The 22,957-nt window shown below is 38.5% G+C and overlaps 1 protein-coding gene across 1 annotated transcript in view; it reads right to left on the minus strand.

Annotated features, from left to right (window-relative positions):
- Positions 1-22,957, minus strand: part of SVEP1 (sushi, von Willebrand factor type A, EGF and pentraxin domain containing 1) — a 134,535-nt gene that overhangs the window by 81,281 nt on the left and 30,297 nt on the right. The window contains exons 4-7 of the mRNA XM_087957594.1: positions 21,699-21,857; positions 20,744-20,923; positions 9,524-9,703; positions 8,584-8,781 (exon numbers count right to left, since the gene is read on the minus strand). Of these exons, the coding sequence (XP_087813720.1) occupies positions 8,584-8,781; positions 9,524-9,703; positions 20,744-20,923; positions 21,699-21,857 (717 nt within the window). The remainder of the gene's footprint in view (positions 1-8,583; positions 8,782-9,523; positions 9,704-20,743; positions 20,924-21,698; positions 21,858-22,957) is intronic.

The following is a 22,957-nucleotide window of genomic DNA, read 5'->3' on the forward strand; positions in this document are numbered from 1 at the left end:
AACTAACCAGGATATAGCAGAGAGAGTTGGTGTGAGTTGCACATTACTGTAAAAACAAACTGTTTTAATTAGTTTAAAATAGTCAAAATATCTGAAGAGCAATGGCACAAGTAAATTTGTCACAACTGTCCATGATATCCAGGCTGGATGGAACAAACTATGTTTCATGGTCAATGAAATATAGTTTACTTCTACGCAGAGAAGGTTTGTGGGACATTATAGCAAACCCACCAGATGTGAGTAGCTGGGATCCTGCTAATGATGATGATAAAGAAAAGTTACAAGACTTTAAACTGAAGAATGAGCAGGCTTTATGCATCATAGGACTGACTCTCTGTGATCAGCAGCTTGTCCATATTCGTGGAGAAGAAAATGCTGCAAACTGCTGGGAGAACCTCAGGAAGATTTATGTTCGGGACAGTGTAGGAGCACATATAAATCTTACACGGAAGCTTTTTCGAACGCATCTTCAGAGGAATGGAGATATGTTAGTTCATTTAAACTGTATGAAGAGCATTTTTCAAGATTTGCAAGAAAAAGAGCTTATATTTAATGAACTGCAACAAGTCTACATAATATTATCTTCATTAGATCAAAGCTATGATGACTATGTGACTTCGTTGGAAGTATTGCCAAAAGAAAGCCTCTCATTAACCGAGATTACAGGCAGGCTACTAGAAGAAGCCAGAAGAAGGCGTGAGCGTGACGAGCTGAGAGAAGATAAGAAAGAAGAGAAATTATCTTCAAAGCTTGAAAGAAACCAGCAAAGCAAAGTAAAGCACCTGGAAGAAGAGAATTTATCTTCAACGGCATACACAATTAAAAAGTGTTTTAATTGTGGAGGCAGAGGACATTTGGCAAGATTCTGCAAAAGAGAAAAAGCCAGAATGTAAAAAAGCCAAAGAAAGAATTTGAACTAGCCACGTTTAGCAACTCTGATGTGAAGAATAATTTATGGGTGGTTGACAGTGGCGCATCCCACTGCATCACAAGAGATAAGACAAAATTTATAAAAATGTCTACAAGTTCTCAACATATATCACTTGCTAACGGCTGGAACCTGAAAGCGAAAGGTCAAGGTTTTGCACGTTGTCCGTACATAAACCAGGATATAAAAATGTTGTATGTACCGCAACTAAAGTTTAATTTGCTTTCAGTAAGGGTATTAGATAAATTAGGTTATGTAATTACTTTTAAAGATAATAATTGCATAATTGAAAAAGATAACAAAAGGGTAACTGCAGCTTTAAATGGAACATTATATGTATTAGATAATAGTAAGAAAGGGGAGGCTCAGACTGTATTTAATAATATAAAGCCTCATGATGAATATATCCATTTATTGCATAGGCGTTTGGGGCATGTAAATTTTAAAATGCTAAAACGTACAGTTGAGTTATCTGAAGGAATAAGGTTAAAATCTTGTGATAAATATTTGCGTTGTAATGTTTGCTGTGAAGATAAGAGCAAAGTATTGCCTGCAAATAGACTAAATGGTTTCAAAACAAAAGAACCTTTAGAAGTAGTATTTGCAGACATAATAGGTCCAAAGAAACCCAGTATGGGGGGTGCTAGATATATACTAAGCATTATGGATCATTATTCAAGATATGGGTTTTGCTATTTAATGAAAAGCAAAACTGAAACATATCAACATTTTTTCAATTGGCTTAGGTTTGCTGAAAGAAAGTCTAAACGACAACTGATAACCCTGGTGACAGATAATGGCACGGAATTTATTAATAACAAATTCCAGAACAGACTTAAGGTAGCTGGAATAGAGCATAAGAAGTCTGCTCCATACAGGCCAGAACATAACGCTTTTATTGAAAGAAGAGGCCAAACACTACAGGCAATGGTTAGAACAATGTTAAATGATTCTGGGTTACCTGATTCTTTGTGGGGGAGGCTACAATGTGTGCTAATAACATATTGAACAACGTTGTTAATACAACAACAGGTGAAATACCATTCACCAGATGGCATGGCAGGAAACCTGATCTAAGTTACCTGCACACATTTGGTGCACCAGCATGGGTGCATATTCCTGCACAACTCAGAAAAAAAGGGCAACATAGAGCTAAAAGATTTTTCTTCGTTGGTTATCAGGCAAACCATAGGGCATATAGATTTTGGGAGAAAGGCACATCTAAAGTGTTATGTAGTGCTAGTGCCCAATTTCTAGAACATGAAGGATGGGAGAAATTAGAACAGGATGCCAATAAAGATGTAATTATTGAATCCTATAGAAATCCCATTAGTTATCCCTGTAACTTTAAAAATAAAGTAAAGAGACAAATACAGGATGAAATAGTGCCCATAAAGGAAGAAACAGATTCAATAGCTGAACAGGATGAGGAAGATGAACAGGTAGTAGTTCAACAAAGTCCTCCTGTAAGCCCTGTAATTCCCAGAAGAACTACACGTATATCTAGACCGCCTGATAGGTACCAGGCTAACACAGTGTGCCAGATTAATCAAGTTCCTAATTCAGTTGAAGAAATTAAAAAGTATCCTAATAAGGAAAAGGAAAGATGGTATGCAGCAATGAATAAGGAACTGAATTCATTAAGTGATATGAAGGTGTTTGAAAATGCCAAATTACCTGCAGGAAAGAAATCCATTGGCTGCAAATGGATATTTAAGGTAAAAACAGATAAAGATGGTAATTTAATCCATAAGGCAAGGTTAGTAGCCCAAGGTTTTAAGCAGAATGCTAATGACTATGATGAGGTGTTTGCACCTAGTCTTAAGGCAGCAACCTTGAGAGCAGCTTTAGTGTGGGCAGCTAGTAAAAACTATATAGTTAACCATCTAGATGTGGAAACTGCTTACTTGCACGCCCCATTAAAACATATTATTTATATGAAAAAACCTGTTGGTATTAAAAGTGAAAATAAGGATAATAATGATTGTTGGTTGTTAAAGAAAAGCCTCTATGGTCTTAAACAATCAGGCTATGAATGGAACCAGTATATTGTAAAGGAACTAGACAATATAGGATTTAAAGCTGGTTTAGCCGATCCATGTCTGTTTAAGAGGGAGACAAATGGGAAAGTATCATTATTATTACTATTCACAGATGACATTGCATTGATAACTGAAACTAATGATGAAGCAAATAAAATAATAGCATCATTAGGAAAGAGAATAAAGATCAAGCAATTAGGGGAGATAAAGAAGTATCTCGGTTTGAATATAAAGAAAACACGGAAAGGTTTTAAGATATCTCAGGAAGATAAGATAAGTAAATTACTAAAAGATTACAAGATGGAGCTTTGTAAGCCAGCTAAGACTCCAATGAGTCAGGAGTTTAGCAACACTGATGTACAAAGCCCTGAGTTTGATAAGGTGATTTATCAATCTTTAATTGGTAGTTTGAGTTATATTAGTAATTGGTCTAGACCAGATATATCGTACTGCGTGAATCAGTTGGCTAGATTCAATTCTGCACCATGTGAAAGACACTGGATTGCAGCTAAGAGGATATTAAGATATCTTAAAAAGACAATGAATTATTCATTGTATTTAGAACCAAAGGGTGATTTAATTTTGAGTGCTTATGCTGATGCTAGCTTTGCATCAGAAAGAGACACTAGAAAGTCGACTTCAGGAACAGCCATAATGCTGGGTAATACATTAATAGGCTGGAAGTCAATAAGACAACAGCATATAAGTTTGTCTACTATGGAGGCAGAATTCTCCTGTTTATCACTGTTATGTACAGAATTAATAATGTATAAACAAATGTTAATTGATATAGGTATAACAGTAGATTATCCTATAATTATACATGAAGATAATCAGGCAGCAATTCAAATGGCCACAAATATTGGAGTAAAAACAAGGAGCAAGCATACAGATCTAAGATACCTAAACGTGAGACAATCTGTAAGAAGTAAGATGATTCAGCTAGAGTACTGTATGTCGGAGGACAATTTAGCTGATAATTTTACTAAAGCCCAAGGTGCCAGTAAGCACCAGGAGAGTTGTGAAAAATATGGGATTAGATTGTAAGGTATTATATATTTATTTCACCCAAAAGGGGAGTATGTTAGGTATAACATTGATACCAAATATGGTTTGGGTGAATAAATATATAAAACTTAGATATCATGGTTTAAGTGCTTATCACTTTAAGCACAATGCAGCAGGCAATTAGCCGATTAAGGTGCGGTTAGAAGTTACTATATAAGGAAGCATTAGAAGCTGGAAAGTGTTACTGTAACTGGCTGTAACTGTGTGCTGCTGCGACTTACTGTGTGCGACTAACTGTGATTACTGACTGTGAGTGCCTGTGACTGAACTGTTATTGTTTGCTACTGTTTACTGAATATCCAGCGTTTGTTTCTCTGGAGAGTGAAACCGGAGGAGGAGAAGATATCTTTATCGGCTGATAAAGATATTGCAAGGACTCTTAACTTGGACTATACTAGTGAGTCTTACTGGATGGAAATACTGTGAATGACTTAATGGAATGAATGACAATGCTTAAATTCTAACTGGATTAAAAACTATTTAAACTACAAACAGTGTTTGTGTTCAGTGTGTGTATACTCTGGGGCCCTTCCGCTCTCGTTTGACTTCCTGGCTTGACTACTGCTGCAATACTCTTCTAGGGGTTAATTCCAAAACCCTAACAAGGGCATGACATGAAAAAATCTGGGGGAGTGGATTGAAACTCCAGCGCAAGGCCAAATCTAATCATGTCTCTGACCCAGGAATCAGAGGTTGAGGAGTCCCATTGGTCTGCGAATAATTTAAGGCGTCCGCCAATGGGGGTCGGGTCCAGGGAGTTATCTTGGATGATGAAAGGACCTGTTTCCTGCTCCCTGAAAGGATCTTTTGGATTGACCACCCCTTCTGCTCCTATCCCCAAAGTCGGACCTGTCTGGCTGCTGCCCTGGTCTGAATGATGGGGGTCTCTGGTATCTGGGTGAAAAGGATCCCTGGTAAAAGGGCCAAAAGGATCCCCTCCGAAAGGACTGAGGGTTTCTAGAATCTGACTTCCGAAAAAGGGAAGGAAGAATTTTCTTCTTTTTGTTAGGGGTTTCAATTAGTAGCGGATCAAGGGAAGGGCCAAACAGTCTGTCTCCCACAACTGGGGATGAAGCCAGCTTGCATTTGTGCTTAAAGTCGGCTTGCCAATGTTTTAACCATAGTAAGCGTCGCACTGTAACATGTGAAGTAATGGCCCTGGCTGAAAACTTGACTGCATGATAAGTTGCGTCAGCTGAGAATTCAGCAGCTGCTATAAGTTTAGCAATATCTTGGTGCGCTCTAAGTTTGGAATTAGGGACATGTTCCCGTAAGAGGCGGAGCCATCTGAGAGAAGAACGGGTGAAGAAGGAGGCGGCTGTGGCTGCTCTGATGGCCCATGCGTCAGACTGATGGGCTCTGCATAGGGCTAGCTCGGCCCATTTTTCCTCTGGCTTTAATGCCTCCAGCGCATCACTGGGAATGGAGGAGGACACTAATCCCACTATAGGTTCATCTACCTCGGGAGTATTCAATAATTTTGAAAAATCAGGGGCCAAATTGAAATATTTCCTATCATATCCAGTGGGGGCTGGGTACACCGCTGCAGAGACCCACTGTTTCTGTACCAGGTCCGAAAACATGGGAGGAACTGGGATCACCTCTGCTTCGACTACTGGTTGGTTGAAAATTAGATCTTCTGGTCCCTCTTCCGAAGGAGTTGGAGTGGTAGAAGGGGTCGACTTGTTTAGGCGTATAATATTTTTTGCCTTAAACAAGGGAGATCTGAAAAGTTGTGGGCGGAATAAGCCTGTAAAAACAGGTTGGTCAGGAACAAGGCCCTCATCCTCAGACATTCCCCTTTCTAAGGGGTCTGCTTCTGACAGGGGCTTGCTGTCATGTATTGATCCTGATTCAATCTCTTCCATTTGATCAATTTGATCCACTTCTTCTTCCTCCTCCTCCTCCTCCTCAGTCAGCCCTTGGAGGGGGACCTCCTCTTGTAAATGTACCTGGGTATAGTGCTGCTCCGACCTGGTCAACGACCTCAGCGATTGGGAATCATAATCACGATCACAGGATATTCCCTGGTCATAACTGCGTGTTGAAGACCTGCTGCGATTCCCTGGTGAATTGCCAGCTCCATCCAGTCCTTCATCCTCTCTGGAACTTCCTCTGGAAGAATGTCGTCCTGACGAAGACCGTCAGCCGTCAGAGTAAATGTAGCTTCAGGAGCCCTTCGCGTGGTCGGTGTCCCAGATATTTGGGCCTGTTGGCCTTGGGGAGCCAAGCTGTGCCTGGATGAGAGGGAGAGATCTAGGGGAGGAGGAGGGTGGGAAAAGATAAACGGACCTGTGCTGGAGGAGGGGAAGTCCTGTGAGACCTTGTGCGCCTCCCATGTGCACTTATCTATCTGTTTTTGTAAAGCTTTATGGCGCCTGATGGCATCCCTTTCTGAAGTTTTAGAATTCCCTTTAGCCTGCTTAGGTTTGTGCTGAGATTTGGCTTTGACCTTCAAGGATGAGGTCTGAGAGCTGCTACCGTCAGCCATTTCGATTGAAGTTGGAATTGCAGTATGCTTGTTATACAATGCAATACTGTGAAGGCGGTTGGCACGCCCAGGGGCCTGATCTGAGGACAGACCGGTTGCCCTGATGAAGTTTTTATTGCCCCCTTTCCTCTTTTTTTTTTGAATAATACCTATCTATAATGAGTCATATCTCAGTAACAATATTTTATTGATATTAAAATATTATACCAAAGAGAAAATTATTATTATTATTGCATTATTATATAACCACTAATATATATACAAATATATGGCAATATGTATATGAATACTAATTAAGTGGCACGATGTTAAGTGCTGAGAAACCAAACAGCCAAATTGAGAACGCCTAAAGGCCCAGATTGATAAGGGTAGAGGCCTTCAACAGCTTCCTTGCACAGGCAGACACAGGCCTAGGTGCTCGCTGTTGTGCCGCTGGGTTGATTGGGCTGTGAGGGTTAAGCCAACAATTTAACTGTAAGAATAGCCTTGAATGTAGAAAAAAACCAAGACGAGGGTATAATGGTCCCCAGTGTTCCTGAAGGGAACCTCTGCTCGGGACAGAGTTACCTCACACAGCACGAAATGGAATACAGGCGCGCAGCCACGAGGTCTTGTAAGAAAATATGGCCTCCAGCTGTTAATCTTTTGGCGCACTCCCCAGCAGCAAACTCCCGCCGTGTGAAGGAATAGCCTCCGATGGCTTTTCCTATAAGGCTAAATGGTGGGGAAGGGTGGAAGGCACTAAGCATTTGAATCCTCCACCCCAAGTGGCGTTGAGAGGGGGAAGGAAAGCGATACGACTCTGTTGGGAGCAAAGAGCTCATGCCGCTGTTCGGGTAAAAGAAACTCTGCGGCAATCTGTTGGAATGGCAGGGGTAGAAAGATTGGTTATGGGGAGGGGGCGCGGAGCAGCGCCAAAGCCTCCCACCGCTTTGGGGCGCGAATTGGCGCTTCCCTGTAATGCGAGTGATCTCTGTAATGCGAGCCAACGTCGAGAGATCGCAATGCGATTAGAAGGCTAAAGGATTCTAAAGACAAGCTGATTAACTTTCAAACCTGCTAGCAAGGAAATAATTTTTCCTGTTTCGGCCAAGGAAGAATCACAAGCACTGCCTATCTCTCACGAGGCTGAGCCAAAACTGGGGAACGCTGGGGAGGAGTCCCATGGAGGAGGAGGAACGTTCCACAAATTAAGCCCAGCCTAGACATGCAGAGACTGAAGCACCTCCCACTACTGGATGCTCTGAACAGCGCATCGGAGAATGTCACGTGACGGCAACGTGACACCGTGAGTTTGACACCCATGGTCTACAGAATATATGTAACTGCCTTAAGCCAAGTAAGACCATTAATTAGTCCACTACTGTGGATTTTAACTAATATATAACACCTGTATTAAATTTCTCTGCAATTCCGCAATGCCACATCCATCACAGAAGTTAATGCATTCAAACTTCATTGTGATTTTGTGTTAATACCCATCCAATGCTATTTCAAATGAGCTAAAAGAATAATGATGCCTAGGATTAACTCTATTACAAATGTAACATTTTACCACAGCTAAGGCTAAAAAGGGAAGAAGGAAGTCACATCATTCATCCTGTAATTGAGACACTGAAAAACATCATTTCTGTTACATGCTGGATGTAGGTCTCATAAATTTGTGTGGCTTTTAGCTGAAATAAACAATGCTACTACAAACCTATAATTTCAGGCCAATATTTATACTGTATACTGATGAAGCTTTATCCAGTTTAGTTTTCTTTCCCTCAAATAACAATCTAAGTTAATTTCAAACCATCAGCATAATAAAAACAAAGGTATCTAAAATAAGAACCAAGATGTAGGTTATGAAATGTTCAAACTATTTCCATATCCTCCATTCCCTTAACATGTACACAAAGACAGTTTTTTTTAAAATTGGTAATACTACTGCTAATTATCTCAATCTTGGTTTCTCAAATCTTGACATTATTTACTATATCTTTCTTCAAAACATTTAAAAAAAAAACTCTTATTTTTTAATGAGAGCAAATTATTATCAAAATCCATACCTTTACAAAAAGCTATCTGCAGATTTTCACTCCATTTTCCAGTGTGTAAACACCTCAGTTCTTCTGTTACACCAGACAAAAGGAATCCATTTGGACAACTGAGACTGCACACAGTTCCATATTTTGATTGTTCAAGCCCACAAATATAAGGGTGAACAATAACACCTTTTGGTTTTAGGAAGGCCGGACAATGTAACTCTAGAAAAAAGGAAGTACATTATTGACAACATGCATGAGTAGAAAATACATTTCATACAAGTATTCAAATGCAAATAGGTAAAGGTTTCCCCTGTTCAGTCATTTCTGACTCTGGGGCTTGGTGCTCATCTCAGTTCAATGTTGTCCGAAGATAGTTCATATAGCCAGCAAGACTATATGCCGAGGTCCCACCAAAGTGGTACCTATTTATCTACTTACATTCACATGCTTTCTAACTGCTAGGTGGGCAAAACTGGGGCAAATAATGGGTGCATTATTGCAGTGCTCAGGTCTCAAACCCAGGCTGTCAGCTTTCCAGTTCACAAGCTCAGCATCAGCAGTGTGTCCCCTTACAATTGCAAATATTTACATCAAATCCTGAGTAAAAGTTACAAGTGTAACAGGAAATCAATATAACCAGTTATTCTAAACTTGTTATAATTTTTATGTTTTTACAACATACAATAACCAGCAATTATGTTTTGAAAGTTCCTCTCTGGACCACTGAAGCTTAAAATCAGATTTTTTTTTCTTCTGACTTGTACAGTATAACAAGCATCCACCGTTTTCTTATACCAACATGTACCCTACCTAGGTAATACATTTTTAAAAAGTAATTGTGGAAGGACATAAAGGAAGTCTGCTAAAGGCTCTATGGTAAATTATTTAGAAACAGCAACCAAACAAACTTTGTTACAAAATAAAGGAAACTAAAGATATACATTGTGCATTTGAAACATACCAACACATTTTGGTTCCTTCCCATCCCACTGAGAGTTGCCTTGACAGGTAAGTTTGGTGTGGCCTTCCAATTCGTAGCCTTCGTTGCAAGTGAATAAGCACACCGTCTTATAAGAGATCTCACTTAATGAGCAATTAATATGGCCGTTTTGAGGGGTTGAGAGTTTGAGGCATGTGCGAACTGCAGAGATTAAATAATGTATAAGCATTTTTAACAAGAGTAAAGTAATAGATCCTAAGAGTATATTGAGTAAGATACACATATCATGTCCATCTCTTTTGTAAATACATACACACTTCAATTAAACTATATGCAACAGATTTAAAGTGAAGATCGGAATATTATATCTTCAACTCCAATCTTGGGAGATATCCACAGGATAACAACTGCAATAGAGAACTATAGCTATATATTATCCTGGGAATATCAGACTGTCAGGCAGGACAAGTATCTTATCTTGGAATATTATTCTCACCCCTAAAATCCTAGAACCTGGACAGTGAGAACAAATCTTCACCTTTTTTCCCATTGCTTTTTCTCTTTAACTACCTCCATCTATACTGGAATATTAGAAAAAAAATCAAACTCTTTACCTATTTTTACTCACAACCTTTCTATTTTTCTCTCTCTCTCTAGCTCTGCTATGGCACCTTTGTTTTCCTGTAATTTAAAACACCTTTGAATTTTGAGGTTTTTTTTAAATTAGCCTTCTTTCTACAGTACCTGGCACTTTATTCTTTGGGGAAGTGATAAAAATAGTGCATTAAAGTGACTTTTGTCTCATATAAATTTGTGGCAAATGTTCCTTTGTAAACTTTTGAAAGAAGCATCTTTTAATTCTGAAATGAAAGAGGACAGATCAAAACTTGTTTGTTGCCTTTTCCAAGTAGAGTCCCTATTTCCAAGAAATGTCATAAAAAGCAAACTTCAAGTTTCCTTTAAAAAAAAAATCTAAGAGTTTAGAAACCAAGATACATCAAAAAAGGAGACTCATTGTACAAGAAATGTAAGCAGCATCCAATATAAGAAAACTCCTCTCCCAAAGGGAGACATTATTCAAGTGAAAGTGAAAGTGTTGGTCACTTCCAGTAAAAATAAATATATAAAAAATGTATTTATAAACAACAAGGAGCAGCAAGCCAAACCTCAGCACAAAAATGCCTGATTAAAGCATGACTGGAGTTTATTCTCTCCCCATTCCCAAATGGCTGAAGAATGTCCTGAAATACTTCCAAATACTTTAAAAAGTTTTTTGACTACTTAACAGATGTACTTTTTTCACTATTACTTCAAAACAGAATGGAGGCTTTTCATAGGAATAGGGGGTTTCAGAAATCAGGATTTACGAAAAACCTGATGTGTTGATGATGTATACTTTTCTACCATGTTGCAACCGAGACCAAATATTACAAAAATTGTTAAGAAAGAAGGAATTCATTTTTCTTCGTTTTTTGAGACCTGCCAAAGTGAGCAGAAAGAACCTCCATGTGCCAAACTTTTAATCAGCTTTACAGTAAATGAACTAGTAACATGTCAAAGAAGTGTCAATCACAGAACACTAACAAAGGCAAGTAGGCATGAAATACAGGTCTACTTCATTGTACTAAAAGTACAATAACTCTCTACAATTTTCACACCTGGCTGCAGCAGTGACTGGAACTCTACTTCATTTGTGAAAGAATAATCATTCAAGAGAAACTAAATAAAAACCACTTGTGGCTTTCACAAGACACAAAGTATCTTAAAAATAATTTCCATATTTTTCCATCTGTTTTCTATATTGCGAATCTTGTTATCCTAATTAATTTATTTTCACTATAGTGGGTATTCTGCTTATAGCATATACACATCAGTATTTCAGGTACGTAGTACAAGCAGGGTATATACAACATTTGCATATGTACATATACAGCAAAAACCCAGAAGCTTCACTGTGAATTTATTTAAATCATCTTCCCAGGATCAGATGGTTGCTGTGTAAACTGTTCCCAGTTTTCTCTGAGTGCATGTGCACACACAGCCATTTCACTTTGAGTATACAGGGATGGCTCTGCAGGAGTCTGGGAAAACACATAGATGTTTTAAAGCTTCAAAAAGAAGTGTATCATGTACCCATGTTCTACAAAGCATCTTTTCTAAAGTATTTCCACAACACAAGTGGCTATATGTGTTAGTGTTTGGGGATAAACCCCTAGCAAAGCATGCAGCAGCAGTCAAGCCAGGCAGCCAAATGAGAGAGGAAGGGTTTTAGAGTATACACACACTGAACACAAACACTGTTTGTAGTTTAAATAGTTTTTAATCCAGTTAGAGTTTAAGCATTGTCAATCAGTCCGTATGTCATTCACAATATATCCATTCAGTAAGACTCACTAACTCAGTCCAGATAATACTTCCTTACTATATCTTTATCAGCCGATAAAGATATCTTCTCCTCCTCCGATGCCTTTCTCCAGAGGATAATGTTGATATTCAGTAGAACGATCAAACAGTAGACAGTCGCAGTAAAACAGTAATAAACAGTTGTATCCAGCAGTAAACAGCAGTAAACAGTAAACAGCAAACGGTAAACAGTAAAACAGTAGGCAGTAAGTAGCAAGCTTTCCTGCTTCCTCTTATTGCAGTTTCTAACCGCACCCTTAATTGGCTAATTACATGCAGTGTGGTGCTTAAAATTACAAACACTTAAACTATGATACCTTAGTTTATATATTTATCCACCCAAACCTTGTTGGGTATCAATGTTATACCTAACATTCTCCCCTTTGGGTGATATAAATATATAATACCTTTACAATCTAACCTCATAGTTTTCACAACTCTCCTGGTGCTTCCTGGCACCTTGGGCTTTTGTAAAATTATCAGCTACATTGTCCTCCGACATGCAGTACTCCAGCTGTATCATTTTACTTCTCACAGATTGTCTAACGTTTAGGTACCTTAAATCTGTATGCTTGCTCCTAGTTTTGACTGCAATATTTGTGGCCATTTGAATTGCTGCCTGATTATCTTCATGTATAATTATAGGATAATTCACAGTTATGCCTATATCATTCATCATTTGCTTATACATAATCAATTCTGTACATAATAGCGATAAACAGGAGAATTCTGCCTCCATAATTGACAAACTTATATGCTGTTGTCTTATTGACTTCCAACCTATTAATGTCTTACCCAGCATTATGGCTGTTCCTGAAGTCGACTTTCTTGTCTCTTTCTGATGCAAAACTAGCATCAGCATAAGCACTCAGAATTAGATCACCTTTTGGCTCTAGATACAATGAATAATTCATTGTCTTTTTAAGATATCTTAATATTCTTTAGCTGCAATCCAGTGTCTTTCACTTGGTGCAGAATTGAAACGAGCTAACTGATTCACACTGTACGATATGTCTGGTCTAGACCAATTGCTAATATAAGACAAACTACCAATTAATGATTGATAAATTACCTTATCAAACCCCGGCTTTGTGCATCAGTGTTGCTAAACTCCTGACTCATTGGAGTCTTAGCCGGCTTACAAAGCTCCATTTTATAATCTATTAGCAATTTGCATATCTTATCTTCCTGAGATATCTTAAAGCCCTTCTGTGTTTTCTGTATATTTAAACCGAGATATTTTTTTATCTCCCCTAATTGCTTAATCTTTATTTTCTTCCTAATGATGCTATTATTTTATTGGCCTCATCATTAGTTTCAGTAATCAATGCAATATCATCAGTGAACAACAATAATAATGATATTTTCCCATTTGTCTCCTCTTAAATAGACATGGATCGGCTAACCCAGCTCTGAATCCTATATTGTTTAGTTCCTTTACAATATACTGGTTCCATTCATAGCCTGATTGTTTAAGACCATAGAGGCTTTTTTAACAACCAACAATCATTATTATCTATTATTTCACTTTTAATTCCAACAGGTTTTTTCATATATATAGTGTGTCTTATTTTTTTTTTGAAAAATACTTTATTAGTTTTACCTTTAAAAGAACAACACAACTACAAATTATGTACAACAAAAAGAAAAATAGGCCTTGGCATAGACCAAGAGGGAGAGAGAGGAAAGCCTAAGAGAGGGGAAAGGAAGAGTAAGGGAGGGGAAGGATAGAGTAGGGAAAACAGTTAAAATAAAACCATATTTTGTGACTGTCTGTAAGATCCTTTCTTCTTCAAAAGTATCATCGGCGGTGCTTTTCTTTAGCTCTGCTTCGAGGCCCTCGGCCATAATTTTCCTAGAGATGATCTATCTTTGGTTTAGCCAATTATACAAAGGATTCCAATTGTTGTAATATGATGAGGATTCTTTATTTTTAGTGCTTGGGTTAGTTTGTCCATTTCGGCGCATCGTAAAATTTTCTGAATAACCATATGTTCAGAGGGAATGGAAGATAATTTCCAGCACTGGGCAAATGCCAGTCTGGCTGCGGTTAAGATATGAATTACAATATACTTTGATTTTTTGGGTATTTGTTTATCGAAAATTCCTAGAAGGAAGGACTCTGGTTTGTACTCTATTTGTTCCTTGGTTATTTCCTCTAGCCAGCGCCTAATTTTTGCCAGTACTTCTGGGTTTCCTTGCACGACCACCACAAATGGAAGAAGGTACCTTCTATGCTTTGACATTTCCAACAATTGGGGCTCGTGGTTGGGGTGCATCTTCGCCAATCTCGAAGGGGGCAGGTGCCATCTATAAAACATTTTATATGCGTTTTCTTTATAAGCTGCTGATTTCGTGATCTTAATGTTCCTGTTCCAGATCCTTTCCCATTCTGCTAGCGTAATGCTCCGTCCCACGTTTCTGCTCCACGCAATCATATTTCCTTTGACAATTTCTTGTTCTAATTCAGTTTCTAATAAATGTTTGTAAAATTTAGATATATTTTTTTTGCTCGGTCCTAATAGAATTTTGTCTAAAGTCTGTAATTTATTGTAGATTCCAAATTCCTTAATATCTTGTTTATATCTACTATGAATTTGAAGGTACACCCACTGATCAATTTTAAATCCTCGCCTTGTAATTCTTGTCGGGTTTTCAATTTTCCTTGTGGGTCTAATAAATTTTCGTACTTAATCATTTTAGTTATATCCAAATTATTAGGGTGTACTATCGCTTCCATTGGAGATAGCCAAATCGGTATTTTTAGATAACGTTTTTTACGTACTTTTTTCCAATATATATAGTGTGTCTTAATGGGGCGTGCAAGTAAGCGGTTTCCACATCTAGGTGGTTAATTATATATTTTTTGCTAGCTGCCCACACTAAAGCTGCCCTCAAGGTTGCGGCCTTAAGACTAGGTGCAAACACCTCATCATAATCATTGGCATTCTGTCTAAAACCTTGGGCTACTAATCGTGCCTTATGGATTATATTTCCATCTTTATCAGATTTTACCTTAAAGATCCATTTGCAGCCAATGGACTTCATATCTACAGGTAATCTCGCATTCTCATATACTTTCATATTCTTTAATGAGTTCAGTTCCTTATTCATTGCTGCATACCAACTTTCCTTATCCTTAGTAGGATACATTTTTATTTCATCTACAGTACATGGAACTTTATTAATCTGGCACACTGTGTTAGCCTGGTACCTATCAGGCGGTCTAGATATTCGTGTAGTTCTTCTGGGAATTACAGGGCTTGCAGGAGGACTTTTTTGAACTACTACCTGTTCATCTTCCTCATCCTGCTCAGCTATTGGATCTATTTCTTCCTTTATGGGCTCTATTTCTTCCTGTATTTCTCTCTTTACTTTATTCTTAAAGTTACAGGGATAACTAATGGGATTTCTATAGGATTCAATAATTACTTCTTTATTGGTATCCTGTTCTAACTTCTCCCATCCTATGTGCTCTAGAAATTGGGCACTAGTACTACATAACACCTTAGATGTGCCTTTCTCCCAAAATCTATATGCCCTATGGTTTGCCTGGTAACCAACGAAGAAAAATCGTTTAGCTCTATGTTGCCCTTTTTTCTGAGTTGTGCAGGAATATGCACCCATGCTGGTGCACCAAATGTGTGCAGGTAACTTAGGTCAGGTTTCCTGCCATGCCACTTGGTGAATGGTATTTCACCTGTCGTTGTGTTAACAACGTTGTTCAATATGTTATTAGCACACATTATAGCCTCCCCACAAAGAATCAGGTAATCCAGAATCAGTTAACATTGTTCTAACCATTACCTGTAGTGTTTGGCCTCTTCTCTCTATGAATGCGTTGTGTTCTGGCCTGTATGGTACAGACTTTTGTGCTCTATTCCAGCTACCTTAGTCTGTTCTGGAATTTGTTGTTAACAAATTCCATACCATTATCTGTCACCAGGGTTATCAGTTGCCGTTTAGTCTTTCTTTCTGCAAATTTAAGCCAGTTGAAAAATGTTGATATGTTTCAGTTTTGCTCTTCATTAAGTAGCAAAACCCATATCTAGAATGGTGGTCCATAATGCTCAGTATATATCGAGCACCCCCATACTGGGTTTCTTTGGACCTATAATGTCTGCAAATATCACTTCTAAAGGTTCTTTGGTTTTGAAACCATTTAGCCTATTTGCAGGCAATACTTTGCTCTTATCTTCACAGCAAACATTACAACGCAAATATTTATCACAAGGTTTTAACCTTATTCCATCAGATAACTCTACTGTACGTTTTAGCATTTTAAAATTTACATGCCCCAAACGCCTATGCAATAAATGGATACATTCATTATGAGGCTTTATATTGTTAAATACAGTCTGTGCCTCCTTTCTTACTATCATCTAAGACGTATAACGTTCCATTTAAAGCTGCAGTTACCCTTTTTTATCCTTCTCAATTATGCAATTATTATTTTTAAATGTAATTACATAACCTAGTTTGACTAATACCCTTACAGAAAGCAAGTTGAACTTTAGTTGCGGTACATACAACATTTTATATCCTGATTTATGTACGGACAATGTGCAGTACCTTCTCCTTTCGCTTTCAGGTTCCAGCCATTAGCAAGTGATATATGTTGAGAGCTTGTAGACATTTTTACAAATTTTGTCTTATCTCTCGTGATGCAGTGGGATGCACCACTGTCCACCACCCATAAATCATTCTTCACATCACAGTTGCTAAACATGGTTAGTTCAAAGGCTTTCTTGGGCTTTTTTACATTCTGGCTTTTCCCTTTTTGCAGAAACTTGCCAAATGTCCTTCTTCCTCCACAATTAAAACACTTTTTAATTGTGTATGCTGTCGAAGATAAATTCTCTTCTTCCGGGTGCTTTCCTTTACTAAGCTGGTTTCTATCAAGCTTTGAAGATAATTTCTCTTCTTTCTTAGATTTATCTTCTCTCAGCTGGTCACGTTCACACCTTCGTCTGGCTTCTTCTAGTAGCCTGCCTGTAATCTCGGTTAATGAGAGGCTATCCTTAGGCAATACTTCCAACGAAGTCACAGTCATCATAGCTTTGATCTAATGAAGATAATATAATGTATACTTGTTGCAGCTCATTAAAGATAAGCTCTTTTTCTTGTAATTCTTGAAAAATGCTCTTCATACAGTTTAAATGAGCTAACATGTCTCCATTCCTTTGAAGATGTGTTCAAACAGCTTCCGTGTAAGATTTATATGTGCTCCTACACTGTCCCGAACATATATCTTCCTGAGGTTCTCCCAGCAGTTTGCAGCATTTTCTTCTCCACGAATATGGACAAGCTGCTGGTCACAGAGAGTCAGTCCTATGATGCATAAAGCCTGCTCGTTCTTCCGTTTATAGTCTTGTAACTTTTGGTTATCCTCTTCATCATCAGGATCCCAGCTACTCACATCTGGTGGATTTGTTATTATGTCCCACAAACCTTCTCTACGTAGAAGTAAATTACATTTCATTGACCATGAAACATAGTTTGTTCCATCCAGCCTGGATATCAGGGACAGATGTGGTAGATTTACTTGTGCCATTACTCTTCAGATATATGACTATTTTAAACTAATAAAAACAGTTTGTTTTTACAGTAATGTGCAACTCACACCAACTCTCACTGCTATATGCTGGTTAGTTAGACTGCGCAGCGGAAGCGTGCTGGGCCCATAACCATTGTTAGTGTTTGGGGATAAACCCCTAGCAAAGCTATGCAGCAGCAGTCAAGCCAGGCAGCCAAATGAGAGAGGAAGGGTTTTAGAGTATACACACACTGAACACAAACACTGTTTGTAGTTTAAATAGTTTTTAATCCAGTTAGAGTTTAAGCATTGTCAATCAGTCCGTATGTCATTCACAATATATCCATTCAGTAAGACTCACTAACTCAGTCCAGATAATATTTCCTTACTATATCTTTATCAGCCGATAAAGATATCTTCTCCTCCTCCGATGCCTTTCTCCAGAGGATAACACTGGATATTCAGTAGAATGATCAAACAGTAGACAGTCGCAGTAAAACAGTAATAAACAGTTGTATCCAGCAGTAAACAGCAGTAAACAGTAAACAGCAAACGGTAAACAGTAAAACAGTAGGCAGTAAGTAGCAAGCTTTCTCCTGCTTCCTCTTATTGCAGTTTCTAACCGCACCCTTAATTGGCTAATTACATGCAGTGTGGTGCTTAAAATTACAAACACTTAAACTATGATACCTTAGTTTATATATTTATCCACCCAAACCTTGTTGGGTATCAATGTTATACCTAACAATATGTATGTGCAAAACAATGACAGGTTGCTACAATTTTGCCTGGTCTTTGGTGTGTTCTTTAGCTGTGTGCTAAATAGTGCTTAGTAATATATGTGTGCCACATTTTGCTAAAAGAGCAAACAAAATGAAGTTATACAAATTCAACAACACAGTCCAATACTGCCCGAAGAAATTATTATTTTTCTGTTTCCTTTCATGATGTATATGATCAAAATCTGGGAGAAAGGCTTTTGCTGGGATTAATGTGATGGTCCATAAACTATTCCTTTGATTTCCCATTTGCTCAAAACATGCTATATTAATGTATAAGTGGAGAAGAGCCACATTTTAAAGTTGAGAATAACAGTACTAAAAACTATACATACAGCTGGAAAACCAAGATCAGAGAGGATAAAACCCGTCATCTTTCAGACTTTTCCAAGGAAATTAATGGAATAAAGAAGCAAGAGCATTAGACACTAGCTGTTAAGGCCAAAACATATGAAATCTTTTACCAATTCATTTCCATTAACTCAAACAACAAATGAGAACAAAATACAGTTTCTATAGAAATAATGAAGAGAAAAGTGATTTAACGGATACACTTGGGTAGCTACAAAACTGAACTGAATCCATATGCTTGATGAGATCTGGAAGGGAAAGCTTGCCACAGGGTCTGATCTTAAAGGAACACTGTCATCAGGGGACTATAGGAAGGGACCTTCTCTGCTCCAGCCCTTCCCCATCCAAAGCAGCATATCCTAAGACAGTGATGGCGAACCTTTTTCTTGTGGTGTGCTAAAAGTGTGCCTGCGCCGGCACCCACAATGTAATGCACCCCGCCCCCCATGTGCATGCGTGCGCAACACTCCTGCCCTGCCCCCTTACCTGCACTGCGCATGCGTGTGCCTCCCAGCTGATTTTTGGCCTGTTTGAAGCCATTTTCGCCCTCCCGGAGGCCCGATGGAAGCCTCTGCAGCCTCGGGAGGCCGAAAAACGGGCCTTCCAGAAATACTGGAAGTGTCTGTTTTCAGCCTCTGGAGGGCCTCTGCAGCCAGGGGAGACCGTTTTTGCCCTCCCGGAAGCTTGGGGGAAGCCTCTGCAGCCGCGGGAGGCCAAATAATGAGCCCTTTTCGGCACTTCCGGTATTTCCAGAAGGCCCGTTTTTCAGCCTCTCGAGACTGCAGAGGCTTCCCTTGAGCCTCCAGGAGGACAAAAACGGCCTCAAAGGGGCCAAAAATCAGCTGGGAGGCGCACGCATGCACAATGCAGGTAAATTTGGCTGGGCCTCACGTGCCTGCACAAATGGGTCTGCATGCCATAGGTTCCCCATCATGGTCCTAAGATATCACAATAGTTCCAACCCTGCTAGGATTTCAAAAATCCATGAAGGCTTGGCTCTTCTGAAAGACCTTTAGGGATGGGGTGGGGATGAGATTGCCCCTCCCATAAGGTATAAAGGACATGCAAAGGTAGACAAAGTCGTTCGCTCTGTTCGGATTTATCCTTGAAGCTCTGTGTGGACTTTGTAGTATGGTTGGTTTTTTATAGTTCATTTGGCACTTTAATTGTTGGCAGCAATTCAAAGGAGAGAAAGGTGGGTGCTTATCTCGAGGGATTGTTTGGGACTCATTACAGTCTGAGAATGAGCATAATTCCCAGTGCTGAAATAAAACAAGAGTTGTTTTAACTAAGCGCGTGCTTAATTATGGTCTCAGGAAGCCTTGGTCAGAACAAGGAGTGACTGGGCAGGGGAGAATGCAGTTAGCAATGTCAGGACCAGCCAGGGGCATGATTTGCCAGTTCTGCGAACTGTGCAGAACCGTAACAACCAGTTGTATAGAATTGGTCAGAACCGGTAAAATCCCACCCCTGGTGCAAGCAGTATTTTCAATTTCCTACTGAATGTTTATTCTCCTATTAATTCTTATGTCAAAAATTATTAACAAATAACTAAATTAATTAACAATTTAACAAACGCTCCCTCATCTAGATCATGGTAGGCAATCTCCTTGACCAGAGCTCAATATAAAAATTAGTATAAGTTGGGGCACAGGCAAGCAAGGAGTACAAATACACAAAAAAGTGTTTTCCGCAATTCTTCATACTTCAAACATATATATAGAGATGTGGAAATGGATGTACAATATTTCCCTGTCTACACACAGCATAGACGTTTAATTATGCTGATTCTAGTCCTAGTGCAGTTAAAATAACTGCTTGGTAATTTCCTCTGCAGCAGTCCTTTTGGGAGAAGTAACCAATCACATAAAATATTTCCTAAGCTATTCAGAATTAAATGGCTGAATTTTTCTCCCTGGTCACTTGTTCATATAACTTTAAAGCTGTACCCAAACGTTATATGCATAAAATATACACATAAAATGTAATAATCCAAATATGATTAATGACATAAAAACTGATATTTAATACTCTATATTGATTCTACTGCTTGCACAGATGAAGTGACATATTAAGCAAATAAGACAAAAAACAGCATACTCTTCCCAATTCGAAAGTTTCTTTTAAAAAAACCAACCCAGCCAGAGAGAGGCAAGATAAAAAATGTCCTACCTCTGCAAGTTGTCTCTGAACCAGACCAGGCACCATTTGGCTGGCAAAGTCGTATGCTACTTCCAACTAGATCAAATCCTGTTTTACATCGGATTCCACAAGCGGCATTGAAGTAATTGTTGCAGACATTCTGGATAAAATAACCATTTTCTGGAGGCTGCAGCTCAGGGCAGTGGACCACTAATTAGAATACACAACAGTAAGGAAATAATTCACAACACATTTCTATTTTATTCAAAACTTCAGAACCACAGTGAGTTCAACGGGGGTTTCTCCCAGATATTAAAGAATATCTTCTTTAAGATATTCACTTAACCTAAAGACTGTAACTTTATTGTCCTTCTTGCTATTCTTACACTGATTATAGCAACCAAAAACTGAAAAAAAAATCTTTGCACTATTTTTCAATCAATATCCTAATCAATAGATTATTGCTTCTATTTCATCAATGTCTTTTTCTGTTTCAAAGGGCAATTAAAGCGTGTGCCTAAAAAATATTGAAGTTGCTGGAAATCCCCTGAAAATACCTGCAACAAATGAAAGAAAATAAAAAATAATGGAACAAATGAAAGAAAACTGCCTAAAATAATTTTCATCCACTCCTTCTGTATATTATATAGCCATGGGCATCTGACAACCATGAGCATTGCAAGGGACAAGGGAGATGCAAATTGGCAATATAATACACTTGAAGAAATCCTCCTGTAAATGATGTCATGTACATCCTTGGATCAGATATCCAAAAGCAAGAGGTTATTTCAGTGATGACATCATCACATATGTGTAATTATTAGGTTACTGTGGTTTGCCACATGCACTTTTGACATGAAGGGAAATATAACTTTATAGATTTCATGGAAATACATACTAATTTCCCAGTGGACAAATTCAAGTAAGAAATATTGTTCATGATGTTAAATTTTAGATTGAGCTGTTTCTTTAAGAAGTAGCTTACCTTCACACGCTTTACCTCTAGGACGATACCCTTCCTTGCATATACAGTCCTCAATAGAAGTACTTCCTGGTGGAGAAGTGTGATTCTCATCAGGACATGAGGTGCAGGTGCTTATTCCACCTGGTGATCCTTCAGGCTTGTAAGTTCCAGATGGGCAGGCTACAAAGCAAAATAGATATATAATAAAGGCAAGCCAGGATTAGGCTAGTAAAACATAGTTATGCAACATCTGCAGTTTTGCTCCCTGACTTCCAAAACTGATGACAGAGGGGCCCCTATGTACTTTATTAACAGACTGCATCAATGTGTATGCTACTTCATGATACCTTTGCATCAAAATCAAGTCAGTCATTCTTTGGGAAAAGAAACAGCAATATGTAGGTAGGAATTTTGTATTATACAAACTCTTTTGTGTTGCAGGAAATTACGAGACTCAGACCTTGGAATCCAAAAATAAGTTGGTTTTATTTGCGCAAACAGGTTCAGAATAGTTTAGTCAGAGCTACTTCTGAACAAATTTCTTACAGAACAGCACATGCCTATACACTTCTTCAGAAGGGGCAAAACACAGAAATATAACTTGTCAGTCATTCATTGGTTACTTGAAACACAGCTTTCCCCCCTCCCGTTGCTAGGCTAGGATGGCTGGATGTCACAAACCCATCCTGCTAAACTCCCTAGCTTGTGGTTTTGTTACAAGCCAGACAAGGTTTCTTGGCAAATATGACTTTGTGACCGATAGGTAATCCTTGTAGTTTGGCTTTTCACACTTCCTTGTTCTTTCTCTTGCTAATACCACATGACTGTATTACGGAGAGAGAGAGAGGAGAGATCATAAGAACGGCTCTTGCTTTTTCTTGCAAGGAGAGTGATTCCTGCCTCCCACTGTCATCATCATCTTCTTCTTTTGGGTTAGTGAATCAATTAAACCTTTCATGATAGTGAGATCGTTTCCCAAATTTCCCTTAAATCAGGGAAGAAATTAGAAACAAACCTTTGGACTGAGAATAAGCCTGTTCCTATGATGCCCATTTTTGTTCACTGCAGTGTGAAAAGTGTGAAAAACACACTTCTTTTTCTTCATCTTCTTGTTCCCTATTTACAGGTCTCTTTCAAAGAGGAAATTGTGAACATCAAACTTATTCTCAACTGTCCTAGTGAAAGTTTTTATTGGTATCTATTTTTATTTTTGAAATTTACCAGTAGCTGCTGCATTTCCCACCCTAGGCTTATACTCGAGTCAATAAGTTTTCCCATTT

Source organism: Notechis scutatus, chromosome 2 (assembly GCF_049901735.1).
Source record: "Notechis scutatus isolate UNSWTSFEM ecotype Mainland chromosome 2, rNotScu1.2, whole genome shotgun sequence".
NCBI classification, from domain to species: Eukaryota; Metazoa; Chordata; class Lepidosauria; order Squamata; family Elapidae; genus Notechis; species Notechis scutatus.